Here is a 24,528-nt window from a genome sequence, read left to right on the forward strand (position 1 = left end):
AGCTGGGATAGTCAAGATAGCCTGTGAACTATATAATGTTATGCACTTTCTTTTCATAGCTAGCATAATGGCAACGTGCAAACTATGCCAGAATTTTCAGGTGGGTTATTGATGTGAGAGTAATCCATTTCAATAGAGGTTAGTTAAACCCGAGTTATGTATATTTTCAAATCATCTGTACACAGATACCAGTGTAAAGATCAACCATTAAAATTTAGCATCAACCACTCAGTTAACCAGTGAATAAAGACTGCATATCTGACATCAAGATGTGCAGGCGTAGAAACTTACATGAAGTTACAGCTTAGGCAGTTGACAATAATTCCATTTGGTCCCTCTTGTGCAGTAAATTGGCATCCCAACAAGTATTGTTTTTAATAGAATGTTGATTCGGATATGTAAGGCGGGATTCTCTGGCCTCGCTCACCTGAAAACTGGAGATTCCCACCCGACTTCAATGGACCTTTACATGGTCCGCACCCCCCATCCATCAGAATTCCAATGGAAAGCGGGATGAGAGAATTCCAGCCGTAACTCCCCATTTCCCACGCTTTCCAGATAAGGTATAACAATAGTGCGGATGATCTTCCCATACTCAATGCTTCAAATTCAACACTTGGGTTGTTCTCCAGGATCTCCAATTGATAATTCAGAAGGACAATTTGCAAAGACCAAGAAAAGTTGATTACTTTCTTCCAGACAAAATTAAAAATAATTTAATCACAAAAAATATTGACAGGTCTAAAATTTGCCAATTATGTGAAAAATAATAACTGGTTTAGTCATTCATGGGACATGGGCATCGCTGGTTGGTCAACATTTATTGTCCATCCCTTGTTGCCCGAGGCCGTTGAGAGTCAACAACATTGCTGTGGCTCTGGAGTCACATGCAGGTCAGACCAGGTAAGTATAGCAGATTTCCTTCCCTAAAGGACACTTCCAACAACGGCTTTTTCCATTTTTTATTGAATTAAAATTCCACCATCTGTCGTGGCAGAATTCAAGCCCGGGATCCCAGAACATCAGTTGAGTTTCTGGATTAATAGTCTAGCAATAATACCACTAGCTAATGCCTTCCTTTAATTTATATTAAATCTAATGTAGTCTAATATAGAAATATTACAAGTCTAATATAAAAAGATTGATCAATATCCTGAAAAAATTGTAAGCACTGCAACATTCTTTTTGGTCTGTTGTTCATTAGTTACTATGGATCAGCCTTATTTCACATGCATTTTATTTAGTATTGACTTCCTGTTTTTTATTTCTTTGTTGTTTGTCTTTACCTACCTGTTTCTCAATTAGGATGACTCGACCAAGAAGCTGGTCTTCTAGCCCTTTCATTGTGACAGTAAAGTCGATAATGGCAGTCTTAGCACTGATCTCAGGAGTGTAAGCAGGATTTGCCAGTTTGGTGGTGATATACAAGGTGAACCCCGACATCACATCGATTTCTTTGTCACCAACTTTTACCTATCATCAAAGAAATGGGTGCAATGTGTTTACTACTTCTCATTAATTTGTTTGCATATGCTGCAAAATTAAAATGTAAATGAATAAATGTTCTTTGTAAAAGTAAGTACTGGCCGCCTGTTCAGAGTTTGAAATTAGTTAGAAGGCAACACATCACATTTTTGAAAGACTTGAGAAAACATAATGCACAATGATAACACAATATTGAACCAAAGAGAATTAAACACTTAATAAAGAATATGTTTATGAATTTATATGAGATTGGATGGGTGTGGCTTGGCAAGTTAGTTATTGTTCAAAGATTTAAAATATAGAAGTCAGCTCTGTCCATGTCTAATCTGTGCTCAATTTAGAAAAACAGTAAAATATTAATACAATTAATAGTGCAGTCCACCATTGATCTTGACACACATTCTAATCTTACAATTTATAGTTGATTTGCAAAAATTAGTTTTGTGTACAGGCCAAAATTACCAAAAATTCAGCAGCTGTTGATAGTAGAAGGTGAGGATGTACAGATGGGACATACAAACTAAACCTCAGCTTGGACTTTCAGAGGCGATGGGTACATTCAACCGGAAACCCCAATGACAACAGCGAACCAAAGAATCCCACCGCTGGCCAATTGGGGGCCACCTCCACCATGTATGGAAAATCCTACCCATGATTCGACAGAGTTGCTGATTCATCGTGATCTGAATATCATCAGCTTTTGAACATGGAACTCTACGTACCAAGATGAATGGAGTAACTTGCCTTCTATTTACTAAATAGACCATTCATTGCTCTCTGCAATTTTTAAAACATATAAAACATTCCATTTGCTGATCATAGCTCCATGACTTAGCATATTAATGCAGCTCCTGCAGCAAAAGGATTCTCAGGAGGAGATGAGAACCAGGGACCTTCAGTTTTGCCAGCACAGCCTTTAAAGTGAGCTATATGAACACAACATGGAGAACTGTAGCTGGGCATTAAACGGAATGGTAAAAAGGACCAGCTGAGAATTCATGTGCAAAACTCAATGGACCAAATTTTCATTTGGCTGTGGAGATGTGACTATAGTGGCAAGCCCGCAATTTCTAGCTATGGGCTGGTGGGCCAGTCTGCTGTTTTGGACGCACTTCCCGACAACCTTCACTGAAGCTGGGTGGGAGAGTATAGGTCTATTAACTCGTCCTTTGAGGGTGCGCATCAGAATGTGTGTGTGTGTGTGTGTGTGTGTGTGTGTGTGTGTGTGTGTGTGTGTGTGTGTGTGTGTGTGTGTAAACATCAATTCCTTTAAAATGCATCACTATTTTCAAACTTGGTCTTACTTTATAAGTTGATCCTGATTTAATGAAGTTCTTTTCCAGCACATTGTCAAGAGCAGGATCCAACTCCTCTCCTACATCCTCCATTAGCAGGGGCCGTCCCAAAGACAGACAGTCCTCTAGGTGGGTCCTGAAGTACTTATGATTTAGTGATGTTATCTACAGACATAAAATTAAATTATATAATTAGCTCAGTGAAAACCATTAGGTGAAATTAATAAGAAACTTGGCTCTTGTTTCAGCCAACTGTTTCAAAACCACCAAAAGAACATTTCAGAGTATAGGACAGTGATAAACATTGTGTAGACTGGTCGCTCCGAAAGACTGTTCTGTTCAATTTCACATCAATTTTTCTGACACATTTGAGAGCTAACCATATCAAGTGAAAGTGTGGTGCATTTGTACATGGGGATTCAATATGACTTTGTGGAGTCCAATTTTACAGGAATTAAGTTGACAGATACACAGGGTACTGAGTACAAAAAGTCTCTCATGAATTTAAATTGTCCATTTCTTTATTGGGGAATCATATGATCGTACAGCATGAAAGGAGGCCATCTTTCCCCTCCGGCATGTGTCAAAGATGAGACAGTTTTTATAAAATATTCATGATTCCTCATTGGGATTACTAAAGTATCAGTTAATAGGCACAAACTCAAAAGGTACACTCTCAGGAAAGTTAACACAGATTAAAGTTCATAGAACTAGAAGAACATTTAGGAATAGAAGAATATCTAGGAACAAAGAATACATTAATGAATAATCAGCATGGATTTTGAAAAGGAAAATTGAATATTTTGCGGAGGTAAGAGACAGAGTAGACAATAGCAATACAATAGGTGTAATATGTCTTGATTTTCAAAGTGCTTTCAGTAAGATGCCCTATAATAAAATAACAAGTACCCTCAGAGAATGTGGAGCCAGGGGACAGGTGCCAGGTCGGATTGTTTGTTGGCTTAAAGCAGAAAAAAAGAGAGTGGCGGTAACAAAGGGGAATTATTCAGAAAAGCAGAAGATGGGGAGTAGTGTTCCACAAAGATCAGTGTTGGAAGAACTGATGTACACAATTTACATTAACAATATGGACTTTGGAATCAAAATCAATAGGGTGAATTTTACAGGACAGCATATTGCCCCCCTCGCTGCCCATTCTCCCCATCAGTAGGAAAGTCGATCTTGGAGCAGCTGGCTTTAAAAAGTAAAGTTATAGTAAAGTTTATTTATTAGTCAAAAGTAAGGCTTACATTAACACAGCAATGAAGCTAATGCAAAATTCCCCTGGTCGCCACACTCCGGCACCTGTTTGGGTCAATGCACCTAACCAGCACATCTTTCAGACTGTGAGAGGAAACCGGAGCACCCGGAGAAAACCCACGCAGACATGGGGAGAACGTGCAGACTCCGCACAGACAGTGACCCAAACTGGGAATCAAACCCTGGGTCCTGGTGCTGTGAGACAGCAGTGCTAACCACAGTGCCACCATGACGCTCAAGGGCTGTTCTGCAGTGATAATTTGTAGGGGGTGATCATAACAAGGTGAGAGTGGGACTTCCACCCATCAGGGACAAGAAGTCAAAACCTCGAGAGCTGCTGGCCAATCGGATTGGCCCACAGCTGAATAGTCCCAGCAGCATCAGGAAATGCAGTGGTAGCTGCTACTGAGGCTACAAGGGAGACCCCTGAGACACATTTATGGATGCTGGACTTATAGACAAGTCTGTGGTTTTTGGATAGGGAAGGATCAAGGACCCCAGTGATGGGGACAGAGAGGGGGATGTGGGAATTAGGTCAGAGAGGCTGTGGGGGAGCACAAAGGGGAGATACCATCTTGAGAGGGGAGGGGGGGTGTACAGTCGACGTGCACATTCACAAAGGAGGTACCGCATCTTTTTTCCCACCATTTACCTCAAGTTGAGGGCTGGTCTTTTGCCTGTCACCTTTCCTTGCCCACCTTATTATAGCAATGGAGGCAGAAACAGATCTGCAGTGGCCTTAAATTGGCAACATAAGCGCCTCAATAGGCTGAGGTGTAAGGCTCATGCATTTCATATCCGTTGTAATATGAGGGACAGTTCAAGGCTGAGTGGGAAGGTGGTGAGCTAGCCAACTGTTTTATTTTACATGCCTTCCCACCTCAAATATCAAAAGGGGGTTGGGGAGGGGCATGAAATTTTCCCCAATATTTCTAAGTTTGTGGATTCCACAAATTGAAGAGAATATTCAACACTGAGGACAACTGTAACAAATGATGAGTGGGCATTAATAAACTTGCAAAATGGGTATATAATTGGCAAAGGATGTTCAACACAGATAAATTATGTGGAGTTAGAACATAGAACATAGAACATTACAGCGCAGTACAGGCCCTTCGGCCCTCGATGTTGCGCCAACCAGTGAAACCAATCTAAAGCCCCTCTAATCTACACTATTCCAATATCATCCATATGTTTATCCAATAACCATTTGAATGCTCTTAATGTTGACGAGTCCACTACTGCTGCAGGCAGGGCATTCCACGCCCTTACTACACTCTGAGTAAAGAACCTACCTCTAACATCTGTCCGATATCTCTCACCCCTCAATTTAAAGCTACGTTCTCTCATGTTAGCCATCACCATCTGAGGAAAAAGGCTCTCACTATCCACCCTATCTAATCCTCTGATCATCTTGTATGGCTCTATTAAGTCACCTCTTGACCTTCTTCTCTCTGACGAAAACAACCTCAAGTCCCTCAGCCTTTCCTCATACGATTTTCCCACCATACCAGGCAACATCCTGGTAAATCTCCTCTGCACCCTTTCCAACACTTCCACATCTTTCCTATAATGCGGCGACCAGAACTGTACGCAATACTCCAAGTGCGGCCGCACCAGAGTTTTGTACAGTTGCAGCATGACCTCCTGGCTCCGAAACTCAATCCCTCTACCAATAAAAGCTAACACACCATACACCTTCTTAACAACCCTATCAACCTGGGTGCCAACTTTCAGGGATCTATGCACATGGACACCCAGATCCCTCTGTTCATCCACACTACCATGTATCTTACCATTAGCCCAGTACTCTGTATTCCTGTTACTCCCTCCAAAGTGAATCACCTCACACTTTTCCGCATTAAACTCCATTTGCCACCTCTCAGCCCAGCTCTGCAGCTTATCTATATCCCTCTGTAACCTGCCACTTCCTTCCGCACTGTCTACAACTCCACCGACTTTAGTGTCATCCGCAAATTTACTAATCCATCCTTCTACGCCCTCATCCAGGTCATTAATAAAAATGACAAACAGCAGTGGCCCCAAAACAGATCCTTGCGGTACACCGCTAGTAACGGAACTCCAGGATGAATATTTCCCATCAACCACCACCCTCTGTTTTCTTACAGCTAGTCAATTCCTGATCCAAACCACTAAATGACCCTCAATCCCATGTGTCCGTATTTTCTGCAAAAGCTTACCATGGGGAATCTTATCAAATGCTTTGCTGAAATCCATATACACCACTTCAACCGCTTTACCCTCTGTGGTGAACCATAGATGGTTACCACTATGGGTACTTGTACATATGTTACTCTTGTTACTGTTGGGGTTAGGGTTGGGGTGTTCCACCTGTTAGCATTGTTCTGTGGTACACTCCGTTTGGCTCTGCCTTCTTATAGGAGTATAAAGGTCACTGCTACTTCCTAGTGGCCCTTAGTCTGGGATAGTATTGTTAAGCAGTATGCTCTATTCTTGCTGCGAATAAAAGTCTTTATTCCCGGGTATGTCCTAGCCTCCCGAGTGAATTAATCGCGCATCACCCTCATCCACCTCTTTGGTCACCTCATCAAAGAACTCAATAAGGTTTGTGAGGCACGACCTACCCTTCACAAAACCGTGCTGACTATCCCTAATCAAATTATTCCTTTCTAGGTGATTATAAATCCTAACTCTTATAATCCTTTCCAAAACTTTGCCACAACAGAAGTAAGGCTCACCGGTCTATAATTACCAGGGTTGTCCCTACTCCCCTTCTTGAACAAGGGGACAACATTTGCTATCCTCTAGTCTTCTGGCACTGTTCCTGTTGACAATGACGACCCAAAGATCAAAGCCAAAGGCTCTGCAATCTCCTCTCTAGCCTCCCAGAGAATCCTAGGATAAATCCCATCCGGCCCAGGGGACTTATCTATTTTTACCCTTTCCAGAATTGCTGGCGTTGGACTGGGGTAGGCACAGTAAATAGTCTCACAACACCAGGTTAAAGTCCAACAGGTTTATTTGTAGCACGAGCTTTCGGAGCATTGCCTCTTCATCAGGTGAGTGCCTGATGACTCACCTGATGAAGGAGCAGTGATCCGAAAGCTCGTGCTACCAAATAAACCTGTTGGACTTTAGCCTGGTGTTGTGAGACTACTTGCTGTGCCAACACAGATAAATGTGAGGGAAGGAAGGAACTAGGCTAGGTAGAATAGAGCAACAAAGGGATTTCTGACTGCAGACACACAAATCACTAAAAATTGCACCAAAAGTTAGTAAGGTCATTAAAAAAACAAGCTGAGCAGTAGGTTTTATTTCGAGGGAAAGAATTGAAAGTTCTGTTACACCTTTATCAAACTTTGGTTAGTTCACACTTAAAAATACTGCATGGAGTTCTGGTCACCATGTTAAGAAAGGGACATGGAGGCACTTGAGAGAGTTCAGACAGAAGTTTTTCTTGAAAAAGGAAGGAAGAAGGGTGATATGACAGAGTTCTTTAAAATTATGAAAGATCTCATAGATACAGAAAGAATATTTCCTCAAGTGGGACAGAGCTTAACTAGAGGCGTTAAAATAAGATAGTCACCAAAAATTAGGCAATCCAGAAGAAATTTTACCCAAAGATTTTAGTTCAGCGAAGATTCTTGAGGCTGACTCCTGGGATGAAATGGTTGTCTTATGAGGAAAGGTTCAGCAAGTTGGGCCTAAATTCATTAGAGTTTTGAAGAAAGGTGATTTTATTGCAACATATGAGAATCTGAGGGGGCTTGACAGGGATGCGAGGATGGGACCAATTTTACCATAAACTTGCGCCCATTTTCAGGCGCGAAAACTTGGTAAAGTCGGGCGTGAGGCAAATCGCACGATCCACGCCCACCTCCCCGCTCGTTCCCCCTTTACCAAGCGCCTAAACTGACCGTGATCAGGACCGCGCCCGAAACAGGTGCGACGGCAATTTAAATGCATTTCCATGCATTTAAATTGACTTAATGGGCTGGACGCCCAAAATTACTGGCATTTCCCCCTTCACCACCACGTTCGCCCGTCCAGATTCAGCGCGAAACAGACATGGTCCACAAAGGCCTGATTTGAGCACTCCAGCTTCTGAGGAGGTAAGTTCAGAGCTTCCAGTGGCTCTCTGACTCAGATCGGTGGTGGGGCGGGGGGTGGGAGGGAGGCAGGTCAGATGGTTCTCTGGTCGGGGGGGGGGGGGGGGGGAGGGAGGTGGGAGGGAGGCAGGTCAGATGGTTCTCTGGTCGGGGGGGGGAGGGAGGTGGGTCAGATCGCTCTCTGGTGGGGGGGAGGCGGGTCAGATGGCTCTCTGGTGGGGGGGAGGCAGGTCAAATGGCTCTCTGGTGGGGGGGAGGGAGGTGGGTCAGATGGCTCTCTGGTGGGGGGGGGGAGGCAGGTCAGATGGCTCTCTGGTGGTGGGGGGAGGAGGGAGGTGAGTCAGATGGCTCTCTGGTGTGGGGAGAGAGAGGTGGCTCAGATGGCTCTCTGGTGTGGGGGAGGGAGGTGGCTCAGATGGCTCTCTGGTGGGGGGGAGGGAGGTGGCTCAGATGGCTCTCTGGTGGGGGTAGGGAGGCAGGTCAGATGACTCTCTGGTGGGGGGAGGCGGGTCAGATGGCTCTCTGGTGGGGGGAGGGAGGCGAGTCAGATGGCTCTGATGGGGCGAGGAGGGAGGCGGGTCAGATGGCTCTCTGGTGGGGGGGAGGGAGGCGGATCAGATGACTCTCTGGTGGGGGGGAGGCGGGTCAGATGGCTCTCTGGTGGGGGGAGGAGGGAGGCGAGTCAGATGACTCTCTGGTAGGGGGGGAGCAGCAACTCTCTGTGCGATCGGTGGGGGAGAAGGGGAGCAGGGGACCGTGATCGGTCTGTAGCTGGGGGTGGGGGGATAAGGGGGACAGTTATGTTGTGGGGGTGGGCAATGTCTGTGGAGGCCAGTGGGGAGGCATTATTGGGCCCGGGAGCGATGTGGCAGGGGAGCATTTTTCAAATGTTTTTTCTCTGCGCACATGCAGTTGAAGACTCCGATTGGAGCTGCAGTGTTTCGGGCGCGATAAGTCCCGCCCACAGGCTTCTGCAGCACAATTCAGAATCGTTATATTTTCAGGCAGAATGCACATGGGGGTGCCTAAAAACGGGTCAAAAAGTCGGATCGGAAACACTCCCAGATTCAGCTCTTAAAATCAAAAATGGTAAAATCGGGCCCGATGTTTCCCTTTATGAAGGAACCTAGAACTAGACATCACAATTTCTAAATATTTAAGACTGAGTCTTAAATATTAAAGGGTTGCATGGTGACACAGTGGTTAGCACTGCTGCCTCACAGCACCAGGGACCCAGGTTCAATTCCGGCCTTGGGTCACTGTCTGTGTGGAGTTTGCACATTCTCCCTGCATCTGCATGAGTTTCCTCCGGGTGCTCCAGTTTCCTTCCACACTCCAAAGATGTGCAGGTTAGATGGATTGGCCATGCTAAATTGAACTTAGTGTCAGGAGGATTAGCAGGGTAAATATGTGGGGTTACAGGGATAGGGCCTGGGTGGGATTGTGGTCAGTGCAGACTCAATGAGCCGCATGGCCTCCTTCTGCACTGTAGGGATTCTATGATTCTGTGATTCCATGAGTTCAGCAGGAATTTCTTCTGTCAGGGGGTTGTTAATGTTTGTAATTTTCTTCCACCAGCACAGGTTGAGTCATTGAATATGTTCAAGGCTCAAGTTGGACAGACTTTTGATTCAGTAAGAAGTCTTACAACACAAGGTTAAAGTCCAACAGGTTTATTTGGAATCACGAGCTTTCGGAGCGCTGCTCCTTCATCAGGTGAGTGGAGAGGTAGATTCACAAACACGGCATATATAGGCAAAGACAGAATTGCAAGATCCAACCATTATCCAACGCTGGCATCTCCGCATCCAGACTTTTGATTGGCAAGGGAGGCAAGAGTGTTGTGGGACAGGCAGGAAAATGGAATTTAAGGCTGTATCAAATCAACCCTGATTTTATTGACTGACATAATAGGATTGAGGAGGCAAATAACCTATTCCTGCTCTTATTTCTCATGATATCTGTTTATTATGTTGAGAATGTGGAACTCACTACCACAGAGAATGGTTGAAGAAAATAGCATTGATGCACTTAAGAGGAATATAATTAAGCATATGAGGGAGAAGGGAATAAAGGGTTATAATGGTAGATTTAGATGAGGAAAGGTGGGAGTTGGCTTGAGTGGAATGACATAGAATGGTTTCGATGAATATTTCTGTGCTGTGTTTCCTACTTAAGTATTCGTGGGAAGCAAGAACCTATTATATCTGACCTGCATTAGGAAAACAAAGGTAGTTTAAGGAATTCATATTTGTATTGGTAAACATTAGAAATAAGGTGTAGTTTTAAGTGAGTTTTTAAGGGGAGCGGTGGCATAGTGGTATTGTTACTGGATTAGTAATCCATAGATTCAGGGTAATGCTCTGGGAACCACAGCAAATGGTGAAACTTGAATTCAATAAAAAAAATCTGGACTTAAAAAAAGTCTAATGATGACCATGGAACCATTATCGATTGTTGTAAAAATCTATCTGGTTCACTAGTGTCCTTTAGGGAAGAAAATCTGCTGTCCTTACCTGGTCTGGACTACATGTAACTCCAGACCCAGAGCAATGTGGTTGACTCTTCAATGCCCTCTGAAATGGCCTAGCAAACTGCTTAGTTCAAGAGTAATTAGGGATGGGCAACAAATGCTGGTCTTGCCAGTGACATCCACATCGCATGAACGAATACAGAAAAATAAATTAATTAATGTTTCTGTGCCTGTAGCTAGATTCATGTGTATGGGGGTTGGTTTCAACTCCCGCGGTGATTGTATTGCTCTTAGAGAGGGTTACGGCTTGAAGAATAAATAGAATGAGCAGGAGTTACATTTAATTGTGAGGGCAAATGTAGGTTTGGTTTAACATCATATCCGAGTGACAGCACTCCCAACAGTGCAGTATTCCCTCCGTACTGAAGTGACCAGCCTTGATTTTTGGGCTCAAACCCAGAACTGTGTGAATCATTGGTGAGCATGCTACCAACTGAGCATACGTTCAGCCATTTTAGCTTTTAGAACTCAGCCAAACATTCATAATTGTCATAGCTGTCAATACATTACATTGCAGCTACAAAACTCTAAAAGTTGAAAGAACGGATAGTGCTATGTTTCTATTTCAAAGCAGATTGCTTGTTCCCAATAAAGGAAGCATATGTTTAGATTTCATTTTAACTTGCAACAGCAGGAAATTTATTTTCAAAGACAAAGCTGTTTGTCCCAAACATGACAGGAGGATTTACCAAAAGTCTTTTCTCCACTTTTGAATGCATTTTGGCACTTTATCGATCGTACAAAAAGTACTGTAATGCATGCTGACACTTACACAAGCCTGTCAATGTAATTGTCAACTTGTCTTTACAGGACAGAACGCTGTGATAAATCGCTAAACAAAATAAAATTGCAATACAGTATCTACTACATTTGAAGGCGTCAAAACATTTTGAACTTGCCTCTCAGAATATTCCTGATTCTCAGTAGGTTGCCCCCAGAGGCCAGAAACATTTCAAGGAGGGGGGATTTTTTTTTGGTCTTCCAAAAGCTGTATGGACACTTTCCTCACTTCTCTCATTTGTCTTTGTATTTGTTTAAAGCATCTCTAACTTTTCCAGTTCTGACAAAAGGTCATCAAACTGATATATTGAGGGGAGCTTTTCTGCTCCCATTTGAAGGCGTGGCTACCAGTGTAAAGTCATGGGACCTGCCTCTTAATTATTTTTCTATGTGTTTAGCAATATGAGAGAGAAGCCCCCTTGTTGGCCAATGGCTTCCTTGCCATTTTTCCCTCCTGCTGCCATACTCTCCAAAAACAGGAAAACGTTCTGCCCATTGGGTTGAATTTTCATTGAGTCAGGATGATTTAGGAGCCCTTTAAAAATGACAAGTGGGTCCCAATTCCACAATTCATGAGAGAATTTCCAGGTTGTCTGATTTTCAGGAGTGCATTTAATTGGTGCAGACTGGTTCCTGTCAAAAGCCTGCATCCAGCACTCCTGATCATTGTGGAGATAGGCATGTGCTACTCCTCTGCAATTTTCATGGAGTCAGACCAGAATTTAAAGAGTCGTGGTTCATGACTCCTCAGAAGAATTGTTAACCCTAGTTGCATAAGCGGACCTTTTAAAAGGTAAATTGAGAAGATCCTCCTCAGGCCCCCATGCCAAAGTATGATCCTACACCCGTCCCAATGACCTCTCATGCCCCTTATGTCAAGCTTTGCCTCTCCATCCACCCCCATCACCTTTCATGTCTCCAATGCCAAGTTATTCCCCACCATATGTTCACTTTGGACCCTCATGCACCCATTCCAAGCTATGCTCTTCCACCTAACCCCACTCCATTGCCTCTTTAACATTCAATGCCAAGCTATGGCAAATTCCATGCCCATTGACCCACTATATTGTGCAGCAACATTTGAGCCTATTGTACCAATGGGGTGTGTGAAAAACAAAGATTTAAGAAAATGTAAATTATTCATAGCTTTATACTATTCTAAGCCTGAGATAGCATGTTGGACAGGGGGAGTGTGTGAGAACGTGCGGCATGAGAGCAGGAGGGCCTTTGTTCTTTTATTTTAACTGTGGCTCGAACTTCCATAGCACCTAACTGGGTCATCTCAGTTCCCAGCAGCCCCTGTGGTTGTCTCCAAACTCTCTCCTGGTTGGCTGGCCCAACTGCAGCCCATGCCCAACCCAAGGCAATGAAGATTCCACCTTTGGAGGCACTTTCTCCCGGGGCAGGTGGGCTGAGGCAGGAATTTTCCCAACTCCCGCTACCTACCTCGAGGGTGAAAATTCAGGTCATTAACTCTCCACAGAAGCTGACTGACTTGCTGAATATTCTGCTTTTTTTACATCAGAAATCTAGCATTCATGGTGTCATGCTTTTCAAAGATATTTTCCATGTGGCTGTTTAGGTACGAGAAAGAGGGGGCTGGGAAAGTAATGGCAGTGCAACTAAAGCTATCAGTCAGCTATTCTTTTATAGTTTTAAAATAGCCAAATGTTTACAAAGCATTAAGGTGCTCTGAGCATGCTTGCCTCCTGTGCTTGTTCGTGATATTTCCATTATACCAGTTTACAAAAAGTTTTATTTTTAAGGCAAAGGCTTTAATTCATACAGTTCCTTATCATGTCTTCGAAATATCTCAAACAGCGTGACATGCAATTAATTGCTCTGAAGCACAGTCACCATTATGTCAGGCAAATGTGACAGCCACCTGACATAAAACAAGATTCCACAAACAACAATGAATTGTATGAGGTGAATTACATTGTATAATGCTTGTTGAGGGATAATTACTGGCAAAGAAACATTGAAATGATCTGTTTACCTTAATGAAAGCAATCACTGTGTTAGACAGGCGTATTCTTTGCTATTTTAAATCACTAGCATTTATATTTTAAATTTGGGATAATTATAAGATATATGCCTGGTGTTTCTGCTTGATTGTTGTTTGTTTTGACACAACTTGGCTAAAATCAGCCGAACAGGCACAAAAGATTCAGGGCAAATTGTGTTCAGCACATTTTGACTTTTTGCAACCCAGAAATATTGTGCTGAGTACAGGCTCTGTGTACAACATTGGCCAAGCACCCAGGGTGAATTAATTACTGTTGAAAGTTTCCAGTAATTGTGCTCATTTGCATGCATTCAAGGAGGCTTTAATAAACCAGCTCTTGTGCAAGAACATTAAATAATCCATTTCAAAAGCTTTTAAATTTGACTTTTGTTTTGATTTGCTAAGAAACAGGCGAATATCTCAAAAATAAATAGACTTCTTCTGAAGCAATTTTTGCAATTTAAAATTTGATTAAAAACCCTTGTGATAAACTATTATCAGCTGTTTTAATCAAACTTCAAGTTATCATTTTTAATGATAGGAAGGATTTTTGATTTGATTTGATTTATTATTGTCACATGTATTGGTATACAGTGAAAGGTATTGTTTCTTGCGTGTTAGACAGACAAAGCATACCATACATAGATAAGGAAAGGAGAGAGTGCAGAATGTAGTGTTATAGTCATAGCTAGGGTGTAGAGAAAGACCAACTTAGTGCGAGGTAGGCCCATTCAAAAGTATGATGGCAGCAGGAAAGAAGCTGTTCTCAAGTTGGCTGGTACATGTCCTCAGACTTTTGTATCTTTTTCCCGACAGAAGAAGGTTGAAGAGAGTATGTCTGGGATGCGTGGGGCCCTTAATTATGCCGGCAGTTTTTCCGAGGCAGCGGGAAGTGTAAACAGAATCAATTGATGGGAGGCTGGTTTGTGTGATGGACTGGGCTTCATTCGTGACACTTTGTAGTTTTTTGTGGTCCTATTTTTTTGCTGAATTATTTTTAAAGCATAAGATTTTTGGCAGATTTGACCTTTGGAAAGATGCCAATCAATTTGATGGGAACTCAGTGGTTTAGGGCACAATTTGAATCAGCAATTAGACCCCAAGGTGGAAACCCTACCCCATAAGATACAAACAACATTTTCTCAGACTTGCCTGCAACTCATTGTTCTTTTCTTTATTTTTAATCCAGATCTTGCCTTGTCCTTGTGGGTCAATCAGCAGTGGGTACCTTGTTGCTTTGGTTACTATGATACCATTCTGGATTGACAGATCATCACTTGGAAGCCCCTGGAGGTTCCATTCACCAATTGTAGCATTATCAACCAACATATTGATTAGGTTGATGTCCTGAAGGTGAAAATGAATGAAAACTGTTAAAGGTTCTGCAACTCAATGTTGTAATCATTTGTCTAAAGTCATGAATAGGCTCATAGAAAATGAACAATGATACTTATTTATAAGACTGCTTTCGTTTCATGTAGTCTTGAAAGCAATGGTAGGATACAATGGATAAGCAGAAGCAAAAGAAAATATTTTTGCAATGATTGCTGCTTCACAGAATTATATATAATCCAAAAATGGCCAGCTTTGCTGCCTGCTTCCAAATCAATTTTAAAAGCAAAAAGCTGCCAGAGGCAGTAGTAGAGGCGGGTACAATCTTGTCTTTTAAAAAGCATTTAGATAGTTACATGGGTACGATGGGTATAGAGGGATATGGGCCAAATGTGGGCAATTGGGATTAGTTTAGAGGTTTAAAAAAAAAAGGGCGGCATGGACAAGTTGGGCCGAAAGGCCTGTTTCCATGCTGTAAACCTCTATGACTCTATGACTCTAATAGAAATCTCTCATTTTCATTTGGTTTCCAACACACTGGCCTGAATAGGGGTGAAGTCTATTGTCAGATCCTTGCCAGTTTGTTCTGGAACTAGCTGTTCAGTATGTATAGTGATGATTGGTGTGGCTTGCTCGTTTCTTCTCCCCTGTTGCAGAAGTGAATTGCACTCCTGATCTCTCAAATGATAAAACAGCTTCTGAGAATCCAACCTGACGCAAACCAATTTTGATGTTTTTGGATGTCCTATATTGAAGATATTTTTGAGCTGCGTTTCAGACTGCTCTTGCTGCACAAGCCCCCCCTCCCCTCCCCCACCCCCCTTCCCCCCCACCTCAGGCTCCCTCTTTACCTCCTCAAGTTTTTCCTTCCCCCCCACGAACAAAACAACACCCTTTTTCCCCCACAACACAAATACCCCCCACATCCACCACTCTGCACAAAAAAAAGACTAACATGGATAAAAATGGAAAACCTCCACGGGACAAGAAGACAACAAGCCACAATATAAGGGCAAGGCATCACAAGGGGTAACAAGGGTTGGACTTGAGCTGAACGAAAAGTGGCAGAGCAAGAAGAAAAGGGGACTTGTCCTCCCTCTGTCCGACCCTAAAAGCCTCCCTATATCCCAGAGAATACATCCACTTTCCCAAATTTCTAGAAATGATTCACAGCATGTTTGAGTAATGGATAAAGAACTTTTTTCGATTATTTCAGCTATTGTTTCTGTCTATGTCGTAGTAATGCAGCAGAACATCAGTACACTTTTCTTGTGCTTGAACTGTTAAACAAATATATTAAGTAACAGAATAAATAAATAATACCACTAATACAGCATATGATCTTACAGTAATAAAACTTAATTAATTTTTCATTGTAATAGAAATTAATAAATAGTCCATGCCTGACATGATAAAGTATGATTCTTCCATTTCTCTTCTTCTGCAACAACAATGTAAGCCATCCATTGTGTTTTGTGTATAAGCCATCTAGCCTGACTAACTCTTTCTTAAAAATTCCAGACAGTACTGCCAACTTGAAAAAAATGATAACTGATCAACAGCAGCCAAAGCCCAAAGAAATTTAAATTACTATCTGTTGGTTTCACAAGAAGCTTCAACTGAACATCTATTTGAACAAATATAACAAGGCCATAGAAAACGCTCATAATCACATTGATTTGCTGGACAGAAACTGGGGCTGAAAATAAACATTTTTGCAAATGAACAAGAAAAGGCAATTCTGCCCCTTGAGTCTGTTTTGCACTCAGTTATATTGTGGTTGATCTGTAATTGAACTCCATTCGCCCATCTTAGCTCCCTTGTTATTCTTAACTTAAAAAAAAGATTCAATCTCAGTCTTACAAACTTCAATTTAAATCTCAGTCTTACAATTTACTCATTAATCACAGGCTTTTGGAGGAACAAGTCCCAGATTTTCCACTACCCATGGTATGAAGATGTGCTTCCTGAATTGTTTGGCTCTAATTTTAAGATTGAGCCCCTTGTCCTGGACTCCACCAGAGGAAATTTTTTTAATGTATCGACCTTGTCAATCATTTCATTTGAAACATATCAGTTGGATCACTTTTCAAAGTTCCATTCTCCAGGGAATATAAGCCAGGTTAAGCAACCTGTTCTCATATTTTAACCCATTACGTCTGGTACCGTGCTAGGGAATTTGTTTCATGGTCAATATATCCTTCCTGAGGATTGACACAGCAGAAGTAAATATTTCTCCTTTTTAGGTTCCTGTTCCTTTTGAAAGATAGGTCAGCATCCATTAGAAATTTAGTAGTTTTTTGTACCTGTCCAGTGGCTTTTAGTGATTTCTGTATAAAGACATCTAAATTTCTTTGCTCCTCTCTAAATTTCACATGGTCCTGGTTTCTCACCATTTAAGAAACACTCTGATTTGTCACTCTTAGATCAAATGCAGATGACTTCACACTTGCCAGCAATGATGTCCATTTGCACAGTTTTGTCCACTCACTTAATCTGCCTCTTTATAACTTCCAGCTCCAACCTGAGCTGTTTGCTGTGCCTCCCAATTTAGTGCCTTCTGCAAACTCAGTTATACAACTCTCTACTCCTCCATCAACAATAAATGTGATGAAAAATTGAGGGCTCAGTGCAGATCCCTGGGGAACACCACTTAACTCGTTTAACCAACTGAGTAAGAATCCTTCTTCCCTGCATAATAATGCCTGATGTCAATCGGCCAGGAGCTGTTGCGCTTGTGCGCTGTGCCCATTGGTACATGCGTGGTCTCTTCCACTGATGTCATTAATATGTGCCCATCAGTGGATGCCAGCACTGGTTTGTACCTGTTCTGCCTCTGCCACCTTCCCTCATTCCTGAATCCCAAGCTACAGGTGATTGATGGTGGGTCAAAGGTTATGGGGCAGGGGTTGCAGGGGAAGGAGATTGGCAGCAAAGGCAGGAACTCACCCAGACTCCTTAGGCAATACCTTCAAAACTCATAGCAGCTACCATCTAAAAGGACAAAAGCAGCAGATACCTGAAAACACCACCACCTCAAAGTTCCCCTCCAAGTCACTCACCATCCTGTCTTGGAAATATATCACCATTCCTTCACTGTAAGAAGTCTCACAGCACCAGGATAAAGTCCATCACCTGATGAAGGAGCAGTGCTCTGAAAGCTTGTGATACCAGATAAACTTGTTGGACTTTAACCTGGTGTTGTGAGACTACTTACTATGCTTACCCCAGTCCAATGCTGGCATTTCCACTTCATTCCTTCACTGTCACTGGTCAAAATCCTGGAACTCTCTAACAGCACTGAGAGTGTACCTACACCTCAGGGACCACAGCAGTTTAAGAAGGCAGCCCACCCTCACCTTCTCAAGGGCAACTAGGGATGGGCAATGAATGCTGGCCTAGCCAGTGAAGCCTACATCCCTAAATGATTAAACAAAATAATAAGTTCTGGCCTATATTCAACAGAATTGCAATTTCTTTCTTTGAAGAGAGGGAATGGGAGAAAAATCAAATAAACACAATTGCTTCATTCATACATATGTTTTCAATTTTCTGTTAAACCTCAGTACTGTTAAATTATCTTGCTGGGCATAATAATAGGCTACATATACAATGGGTTTTTTTGCTATGTAAGAAGTCTCACAACACCAGGTTAAATTTGCTATGCCAGGTCTTGTGAGGTGTCAACAAAGATACTGAACATTATCTCCCCATCTACTTTCAAAGAAAGACTCCAGTGGGCATCTAAACAGGAATAATAAACTTAGCTGAACTCTGTTGTGTGGGGATTTAATTACAAGCCTGTGTTGTGAATATGTAATTCATGATTCATATCTTTTAGGAATATAATTTTTTAGTTTGGGGATTGAAATGTTTAAACGTAAGATGAATGAAAACATCCAGTGTGAAGCTTGTAAACAAACCTGAAGTAATTGCAATTCAAAGAATGGCCTATGGTTAATTCATAAGTTCCAAGTTGGAAGTGGGAAAACACTAAACACGAGTGGCCCCTTTCTGAGTTTACTGATGGAATTGAGATGCATGCAGCATTCAATAAGGGGTTTAAATTGTTCATATTGTTTCCAGGAACAAAGGGAAGGTTTAGGAATTGGAGATACTTTGTTTAAATCTCATTGCATTGGGATAGATTGCTAGGAGGCTTTTTTCTCTTGGTTTTGGAGTTACCTGCGTGATTTATCTCAGAGGCAGTCAGTTGAAGCCTGCTAGCAGCTTTGAGACAAGCAGAGAGAAAATCTGACAGCATCTGTGGACAGAGAATCGAGCCAACATTTTGAGTCAGGATATCCTGTTGGCTCGATTGTCTGATTTTTCAGCAATGCTGAGATTTTTCAGCAATTTCTGTTTTTGTTTCAGATTCTAGCATCCGCAGTATTTTGTTTTTTTTATTATTATAGAAAGAGAATCTGCCTGGACCTGTAGACCAGTGGCATAGGGTTAATTGACACCAAAGCTGTTTTCTGACTTGGAGTCATTAAGTGAGAAAGCAGTGAGGCTCATGCTTAAACTAGAATGTCCACAATCATGAGGTATGGCAGGAGAGTTTGCCTAGCCAAAGAATAGTGGAAACACTGGGGGAGAATCAAAGTGAATTCCTGAGAGCTGTGACACACCTTGCTTTGATCCAGGAGAAATGAAGGAATCAAGATTCCGAAAGTATATTACGTGTGCAGAAATAAAAGTACAACAAGGAACGTTGAGATTATTGGGTGTAAGGTAATTGTTTACAAAATATAGTAGGCAGAATTTTCTGGCCCCATCACTGGTAGGCATCATCAAGTCATGATATGGAGATGCCGGCGTTGGACTGGGATAAACACAGAAAGAAGTTTAACAACACCAGGTTAAAGTCCAACAGGTTTATTTGGTAGCAAAAGCCACAGTGTGGCTATCAAACAAACCTGTTGGACTTTAACCTGGTGTTGTTAAACTTCTTACGGCATCATCAAGGGCAGGAAGGGAAAATTTGGAGAGCTGTTAAAAGTCATCAGCTCTCCAATTTTTCCCATGCTGCCTGCGAAGATTCCTGCTGGTGTTGGGGCCAGAAAATCCCATCCAGTGTTGTTTATCGTGCTTGCTTTGTTTAACTCCTGTACTGCAAAATACATTTTGTTTAAAAAATGAAATCCTATGGTGTAATTCTTTTACTTAATAATGTTGAGAGTTTGAATGCCTTTTTAAAAGTTACTAGTGTCCATTGAGATTATAACACAATTTGAAATAACAAACAATATTTTCAGCCTCATGAAAACATGACTAGAACAATGGTGCTTTGTACAGCTCCACCAAACAGGATGAAAAAAAGATTTTAGCAGTTTGGAATGAGTGTGCAAGCTGGAAATTAGCATGGGCCTTCTCCTGCCACAGATAAAATAGTGGTGAGGGTGGGATGAGGTCCTTAAATGGCCATTTCATTAGGGCAAAGGGCAAACAGGCCACCCTAGCCATCAGCACTTAAACCCTCCACCCCTCCCTCTACCTAGTAAAATTTCATACAGATTGGAGCTGAGAAACAAGGAAGGTATGACCACGTTAATGGGGTTGTATTATAGACCACCCAATAGTCAGCGAGAATTGGAGGAGCAAATCAGCGGAGAGATAGCTGACAACTGCAAGAAACACAAAGTTGTGATCGTAGGGGATTTTAATTTTCCACATATAGATTGGGACTCGCATACTGTTAAAGGTTTAGATGGGGTAGAGTTTGTAAAATGTGTTCAGGAGAATTTTCTACATCAGTATATAGAGGTGCCAACTAGAGAGGATGCGATATTGGATCTCCTATTGGGAAATGAGTTAGGGCAGGTGATGGATGTGAGTGTGAGGGAACACTTTGGATCCAGTGATCATAATGCCATTAGTTTCAACCTGATCATGGATAAGGATAGATCTGGTCCTCGGGTTGAAGTTCTGAACTGGAAAAAGGCCAAATTTGATGAAATGAGAAGGGATCTGGGAAGTGTGGATTGGCACAGGCTGTTCTCTGGTAAGGATGTAAATGGAAAGTGGGAGGCCTTCAAAGGAGAAATTTTGAGAGTGCAGAGTTTGTATGTTCCTGTCAGGATTAAAGGCAAAGTAAATAGGAATAAGGAACCTTGGTTCTCGAGGGAGATTGTAACACTGATTAAGAGGAAGAGAGAGTTGTATGAAATGTACAGGCAGCAAGGAACAGATCAGATGCTCGAGGAGTATAAAAAGTGCAAGAAGCTACTTAAGAGGGAAATCAGGAGGGCTAAAAGAAGACATGAGGTTGCTTTGGCAGACAGAGTGAAGGAAAATCCAAAGAGCTTCTATAGGTATGTTAGGAGCAAAATGATAGTGAGGGATAAAATTGGTCCTCTTGAAGACCAGAGTGGTAGACTGTGTATGGAACCAAAAGAGATGGGGGAGATACTAAATGGTTTTTTTGCATCCGTATTTACTGAGGAAACGGACATGGAGTCTACGGAAATAGGGCAAACAGGTAGGGAGGTCATGGAACCTTTACAGATTAAAGGGGAGGAGGTGCTCGCTGTCTTGAGGCAAATCAGAGTGGATAAATCCCCAGGACCGGACAGGGTATTCCCACGGACCTTGAGGGAAGCTAGTGTTGAACTTGCAGGGGCCCTGACAGACATATTTAAAATGTCAGTATTCACGGGGGAGGTGCCGGATGATTGGAGGGTGGCTCATGTTGTTCCGTTGTTTAAAAAAGGTTCCAAAAGAAATCCGGGAAATTATAGGCCAGTAAGTTTGACGTCGGTGGTAGGCAAGTTATTGGAAGGTGTGATAAGGGATAGGATCTATAAATATTTGGATAGACAGGGACTTATTAGGGAGAGTCAACATGGCTTTATGTGTGGCAGGTCATGTTTGACCAATCTATTAGAGTTTTTCGAGGAGGTTACCAGGAAAGTGGATGAAGGGAAGGCGGTGGATGTTGTCTACCTGGATTTCAGCAAGGCCTTTGACAAGGTCCCTCATGGGAGGTTACTTAGGAAGGTTCAGTCGCTAGGTATACATGGGGAGGTAGTAAATTGGATTAGACACTGGCTCAATGGAAGAAGCCAGATGCTGGTTGTGGAGGATTGCTTCTCTGAGTGGAGGCCTGTGACTAGTGGTGTGCCGCAGGGATCGGTGTTGGGTCCATTGTTGTTTGTCATCTATATCAATGATCTGGATGATAATGTGGTAAATTGGATCAGCAAGTTTGCTGATGATACAAAGATTGGGGGTGTAGTGGATAGTGAGGAAGGTTTTCAAAGCTTGCAGAGGGATTTGGACCAACTAGAAAAATGGGCTGAAAAATGGCAAATGGAATTTAACGCAGACAAGTGTGAGATATTGCACTTTGGAAGGACAAACCAAAGTAGAACGTACAGGGTAAATGGTAGGACTCTGAAGAGTGCAGTTGAACAGAGGGATCTGGGAATACAGGTACAGAATTCCCTAAAAGTGATGTCACAGGTGGATAGGGTCGTAAAGAGTGCCTTTGGTACATTGGCCTTTATAAATCGGAGTATCGAGTATAAAAGTTGGAGTGTTATGGTAAGGTGATATAAGGCATTGGTGAGGCCAAATTTGGAGTATTGTGTACAGTTTTGGTCACCTAGTTACAGGAAGGATGTAAATAAGGTTGAAAGAGTGCCGAGAAGGTTCACAAGGATGTTGCCGGGACTTGAGAAGCTGAGTTACAGAGAGAGATTGAATAGGTTGGGACTTTATTCCCTGGAGCGTAGAAGATTGAGGGGAGATTTGATAGAGGTGTATAAGATTTTGATGGGTATAGATAGAATGAATGCAAGCAGGCTTTTTCCGCTGAGGCTAGGGGAGAAAAAGACCAGAGGGCATGGGTTAAGGGTGAAAGGAGAAAAGTTTAAAGGGAATATTAGGGGGGGCTTCTTCACGCAGAGAGTGGTGGGAGTGTGGAATGAGCTGCCGGATAAAGTGGTAAATGCGGGGTCACTTTTAACATTTAAGAAAATCTTGGACGGGTTCATGGATGAGAGGGGTGTGGAGGGATATGGTCCAAGTGCAGGTCAGTGGGACTAGGCAAAAAATGGTTCGGCACAGACAAGAAGGGCCAAAAGGCCTGTTACTGAGCTGTAATTTTCTATGGTTCTATGGTTCTATTGGGGGATTAGAGGTGGATGGGCAGGCGATGGGAATGTCACATACTGGATTTTATGAATCACATCACCTTCAAATCCTCTGGCAGGGGGAGAATAAAATCCAATCCTGTTGCCCTGAACAATTCTATCCTGACTACGATAATAAAGAAAAGTGAGAAAGACAGAATCAAAGATTACAAAAAAATGCACAGAGAAATCAAAGATGGCAAAATACAGGTTGGGAAGGATATGATTGCAAAAGAATAAAGCAATAGGCTGATTAATGATAAAAATGTTTTTACATTTGCTTTCCTATTTCTCTTGATAATCTGCTCCTGCTTACAGCAATAGCTGTAATTATAATGATCCTACAGTGTTTGAAACCAAATCATGAGGACAACTCTTCAGAAATGGCTTATTTATTTTACAGCTCTCTCTCGGGCTCTATATGCTGGTTGGGCTCAGGAATTAAACAGCATCGCTTATTAGTCCCAAAAGCAATGAGACTCATTAATCTTCCCCATCATTATCCATTCCTATCAACCTTTTCCTGTCATCTGCCACTGGGCCCACCACCCCCCACCCAGATCTGGGAATAATTTAAAACATTTAAACACGCTACAATTTTGAATTATTCTACTTCGCAAAACGTACCAGTTTTTCTAAGATGTCAGAAAAGTTTAGTGGGCAAGATTTTTAACATGATGCCCAGGGGTACAAAGGGGTATTGGAGGTCAGCCTCCCAAAATGGGAATTAACTGATGTTCACTTCCATTGAAATTGTTTCTAAAATGGACAACGGATCCCTTTTATGCTCAGGTGGCAAATTGGTAACCTAATTCTATGCTTTTAATATTTCAACTTCAATTATTTGGTAAATGCAACTGGATTATTCGGTTACTGAGGCGGCACAAAGAAGGGGCAGCACTGCTGCTCACAGCACCAGGGACTCAGCTTGGGTCACTGTCTGTGCAGAGTCTGCACACTCTCCCCATGTTTGCTTCGGTTTCCTCTGGGTGCTCTGGTTTCCTCCCACAGTCCAAAAGACGTGCTGGTTAGGCGGATTGGCCGTGCTTAATTCTCCCTCAGTGTACCCGAACAGGCGCCGGAGTGTGACAACTAGGGGATTTTCACAGTAACTTCATTGCAGTGTTAATGTAAGCCTATTGATGTCACTAATAAATAAACTTAAACTTAATTCAATTTAATAAAACAGAAGAATTTTTCGTTTCTAAACATTCACTCACATCACTATATGGAATATTGTTGCTGCTCATCTCCTCTTTCCATATTTGAATCAAAAGGTTCCTGTATTCCTGATTAAATGGGCCAGAGTAGGAGAGGAATCCGGTGGCCAGCAACACATCACCCACTAATCGAATAATCTGATCCTGGAAAAGTTTACTGCTTTCTGTCCACCGAATCTGCGGCATTGTCAAAGAAAATAATATTAAATGGCTTCACTGAATTGCTTTCCAACTTTATTTACATTTTTAATTCCAAAGTTCAGCTCTATATTTTATTAATTGTGTCTACCTTTAATACCAGTATTGATAAATGTCCCCACACTTCAGTAAATGGGAATGTTTCATATAGCTGCCTGTTTACAGATATTGGACAGGATTTTAACTGACAA

The 24,528-nt window shown here is 42.2% G+C and overlaps 1 protein-coding gene across 1 annotated transcript in view; it reads right to left on the reverse strand.

Moving 5' to 3' along the window:
• Nucleotides 1–24,528, reverse strand: part of dnah5l (dynein, axonemal, heavy chain 5 like) — a 327,807-nt gene that overhangs the window by 103,775 nt on the left and 199,504 nt on the right. The window contains exons 60-63 of the mRNA XM_078200347.1: nt 24,140–24,316; nt 14,605–14,799; nt 2,790–2,945; nt 1,291–1,473 (exon numbers count right to left, since the gene is read on the reverse strand). Of these exons, the coding sequence (XP_078056473.1) occupies nt 1,291–1,473; nt 2,790–2,945; nt 14,605–14,799; nt 24,140–24,316 (711 nt within the window). The remainder of the gene's footprint in view (nt 1–1,290; nt 1,474–2,789; nt 2,946–14,604; nt 14,800–24,139; nt 24,317–24,528) is intronic.

Source organism: Mustelus asterias, chromosome 2, assembly GCF_964213995.1.
Source record: "Mustelus asterias chromosome 2, sMusAst1.hap1.1, whole genome shotgun sequence".
Taxonomy (NCBI): domain Eukaryota; kingdom Metazoa; phylum Chordata; class Chondrichthyes; order Carcharhiniformes; family Triakidae; genus Mustelus; species Mustelus asterias.